Source organism: Acanthisitta chloris, unplaced genomic scaffold (assembly GCF_000695815.1).
Source record: "Acanthisitta chloris isolate BGI_N310 unplaced genomic scaffold, ASM69581v1 scaffold10381, whole genome shotgun sequence".
In the NCBI taxonomy this organism is placed as follows: Eukaryota; Metazoa; Chordata; class Aves; order Passeriformes; family Acanthisittidae; genus Acanthisitta; species Acanthisitta chloris.
The window spans coordinates 1-3,556 of record NW_008654319.1 but is presented as its reverse complement, the minus strand read 5'-3'; the positions used below and the strand labels follow the sequence as shown (position 1 = coordinate 3,556).

The 3,556-nt window shown below is 42.2% G+C and overlaps 1 protein-coding gene across 1 annotated transcript in view; it reads right to left on the bottom strand.

The window, feature by feature from the left end:
- COMTD1 (catechol-O-methyltransferase domain containing 1) overlaps window positions 1–2,465 on the bottom strand; it is a gene marked incomplete at its 5' end in the record, with an annotated part of 5,188 nt that extends 2,723 nt beyond the window's left edge. The window contains 4 exons of the mRNA XM_009083450.1: window positions 30–84; window positions 332–450; window positions 1,208–1,313; window positions 2,332–2,465. Coding sequence (XP_009081698.1) covers window positions 30–84; window positions 332–450; window positions 1,208–1,313; window positions 2,332–2,465 — 414 coding nt within the window. The remainder of the gene's footprint in view (window positions 1–29; window positions 85–331; window positions 451–1,207; window positions 1,314–2,331) is intronic.
- Between the last annotated feature and the right edge of the window lie 1,091 nt (window positions 2,466–3,556).

The following is a 3,556-nucleotide window of genomic DNA, read 5'->3' as shown; positions in this document are numbered from 1 at the left end:
GAAACAAAAAGTTATTTTAGGTTACTTACCAAGTGTTTGAATTGCTGGCTTAATTCGCAGGTCAATTTTATGCTCTACTCCTGCCTAAAATGAAGAAGAATGGAGAGTTGATAAAAGTGAAGAAATCACCCATTAGTAGGTTGCACTCTGGGAGGGACTGGTGTTAGGATATTTTTCCTATCCAGACGCCACTTATTTGTCTTCCCAAATTGAACTGTTTCAGCCTCCTTTAATAAGAATCTTTCTGTGTGAATGTGCAAGTCTAAAATACCAAAATCTCTTGACATGTAAATGTAGCTGTTCCAATTGTGCAACAGGAGATGCTGCTTACCTCCCTCCACAGTGGCTTTCCAATTTTGACATAGTCCTCATTTATATCACAGGCAACAACTCGGCCATTATCTGGTAGGACAAGTGCCATATTCAAGGCATTATAACCCGTGAAGACACCTAGAAAAATCATAAGAATCATTAACACTTACCATATTGTGGAAAAAATACAGTAGTGAACTACAGGGCTCTATTCAGGAATAAAAACTCCAAAGGAGTCAAGGATGGCAATTTGTTAATTGACAGTAAAGATTTTTCCTGTCATTTTAATGTAATGGTAGTTTGGGAGGAATTTTTACCTTTTTTAGATTTTATTTTTTAATCAATCTTTTAGCAAAGTTCAATGTTGGTTTTTTCCAAGTCTCTTGGACATACAAGGCAAAGTCTGGTCCTGCATCCCTGACCCAAAGAGACTGCATGAGCAGCAGAAATGAAGATGGTGGGAACCATACCTAGTTGCTCAGCATCTGTCTTTGGGATATCCTGCTAACATAGGTGCATCAAGGAAAGTGGATTAGATACTGGACCTGTGCAGCAAAATACTTTCTTCTGCCAAAAAACCTGATTCAGGACAGAAAGAGTACACCCTGTCCTACAACTGCTGGAGACCCAAGTGATTAATTGTTCTCATTTTTTCAGATTGCCTCAAAGCTGATGAGCCATTCATGCTGATGCCAGAATTACTGAATGCACAGACAGACAAGTGGCAAGCAAGTGCAAATCAGACACTCCTTTTCATGCTGTAGTCTGCCCACCTGTTTGCTAAGACAGGTACACAGTGCCTTACTACATTTGGAAATCTTTGTTAAAATGTTAAACATGGCTGTATTTGGAGAACAGCCATGAGTTTTATGCCACTATGAAGTGACAATCTTACCTATTTCAATAACTTTCTTGGCTTTAATGAGTTTGACCAAATTTGCCATAAGCTGAGCCTGGTCACAGGACACCATCATTCCACCCCAGGGATGATCAGCAGTGATCTAGAAAGGAGAAAAAAATAACACATCACAACAAACAAAACCCAAAGCTACCAAACCAATATCCCAGGGAATAAAACCCCAGTGAAACTTCAGGAGAAACAGATACTCCTGCCTTCTCATTTTAGAGGGCTTTGTGCTCCACCTATGAGGCTGAAATTGGTTCGAATTTAACTGTAACTGAGGAGGGTGTGGTATGTCTTAAGTAGTGGATATTCAAAGCATTGCTATGTCAGAAACTTCCTATGCCTGTGGCAAACTCAGCAATATTTGTAACTGATGAAGAACCATAGAGGAACCTTGACTGTGAAAGTCCTTTATTTCTGTGAATTTACATAAACAGATGCATTTTTTCCTAAAATTATAACCTCTGTTCTTATGCCTTCATTCCTCCAAGACATATAGAAAGCTTTTATGTATTGCTAGATTAATATCTGTTGCAAAGGTCAGACCCAGCTACACAGCACAGAACTGGAGGGGCTGGTGCCCATGCCAGGGTGGAAGGACTCCTGGCACTGAAGGAAGGGACAACAGGAGAAGCAGGGCTGTGCTGTGGTAGTTGAAGGGAAACTATGTTCTCCCATTTCCTTTCTTCCTCTAAGGCTCCTTCCACCAAACAGTTCCAGTACTTAGCATTTAATTGCTTTTATACAGCAGCAGTTTGTCTCACTTAAAATGACCTGAGTAAGGATGTCTGATCTGATCTCTGACACTGCAAGCTGCTGGAGGACACCACCTCTCTGAACTACATGCTCCTTTTATGACAACTAAAATGAACAGAATTCATCTGTTCAAGTCAAAATCAAGTGCAGCCCAAACACATGTGCTTAGGAGCCACAGATAGAAAGACATGTCTAAAATGTGTGCTAATGTTATTAAATACTCATGTGGGTAGTAGCCCTGAACATTGAGGAGTTTGGGTATTACCAGTCAAAAAAACTCTCTAGTGTGAACGCAAATAAGATGGAAGGCATATCTCAAAGGTCCCAGCAGTTCAGGACAAGGTGTGGATGATACTGACCAGGCGCAGCTTCTTCAGAATTGGATGTTCCCGCAAAGAGTGATCCAGTATGTATTGCCAGAGAGGACTGCTTTTCCCAATAACCCTCTTGGATGATTTGGGTGTCCCAAAACCTAAAGAAGGATATCTTTTACCTATATAAAAAAAGGAGTAATAAAAACTTTTTAATTTTTCAGTTATCACCTTTTTAAACCAAGCAAGCATTGAAGCATCACTAAAGGTTAAAAATTCTTTGCCCTAAAAAACTCTGTGAGAAGGGAAACCACAATGCAGTTGGACAGCTCAGTGGGGTTTTTTCTCCTCCTTTTTGCCCTCTAAGATGTCCAGCCCAGACCTGCAAAGGCTGAAAGGGAAAGGCTTGGGTATTGTGTTGTTCAGTGGCTGATGTGATGGTTACAAGCTGCCATATTCTTATAGGACAAGTAACCACATCAAAACTCAAAGGGCAAGTTTAAGGAGGGAAACATGAATGAGACATACTATTTTCTTAGTCTGGGGCCCCTGTTTTGCAGATGGATAGAGGCTGCTGATTTTTATGGCTGTCAGCTGATGCATCATCACAAGCCTTGTGTTCTCCTCATGACACTGTCTACCTTCTAGCCAGGGGAAATCTGGTATTGCTCAATGGCTTGCTTAGCATGAAACCAGTATGCAAAAAAGTAGGTGCTTAAAGTTGCTTAAGGACTCCTGCTTGTCTACTCAAATATAGAACTGATTGCAGCTTTGATGTCCAGTGCTTCTTTTACCAAATGGGTACATTATTTTTAAAGAAACAACAACAAATTCTGTTCCACATATCCTGGTAGTTGTTTGCTATTGAAGAACACTTTTACTTTTGAGGTTTTTGTTTTATCCTCTGTTAATGGGTCTGTTTTACAGACGAGCACGCTGAGGTGTAGATTATTTCAGCAACTTGCTTGAAGTCAAAGGGTAAGTAAGCAAGTGGCCGCCTTACAAACCCAGCACCAGCCTCCTTCCCCTGCCTGGCCGTGGGTTCCTTGTTCCGCCGATCTCCGGGAATGAAAGCGAAACTGTTAGCAGCAGGGAATGCTGCGAACAAGGACGTTCCCGGGCCGGCGGGGAGCGCGCTCTGCCTCTGCCAGCACCTTGGCCGCGGGACAGGATTACAGGGAGCGGCTTGGGCTCTAAGAGCATCAGTGTATTTCCTGCCGCAGCTCAGAGAAATAAATCCCCTCTCGCAGGGCAGCGCCACGGGGGCTGCTGC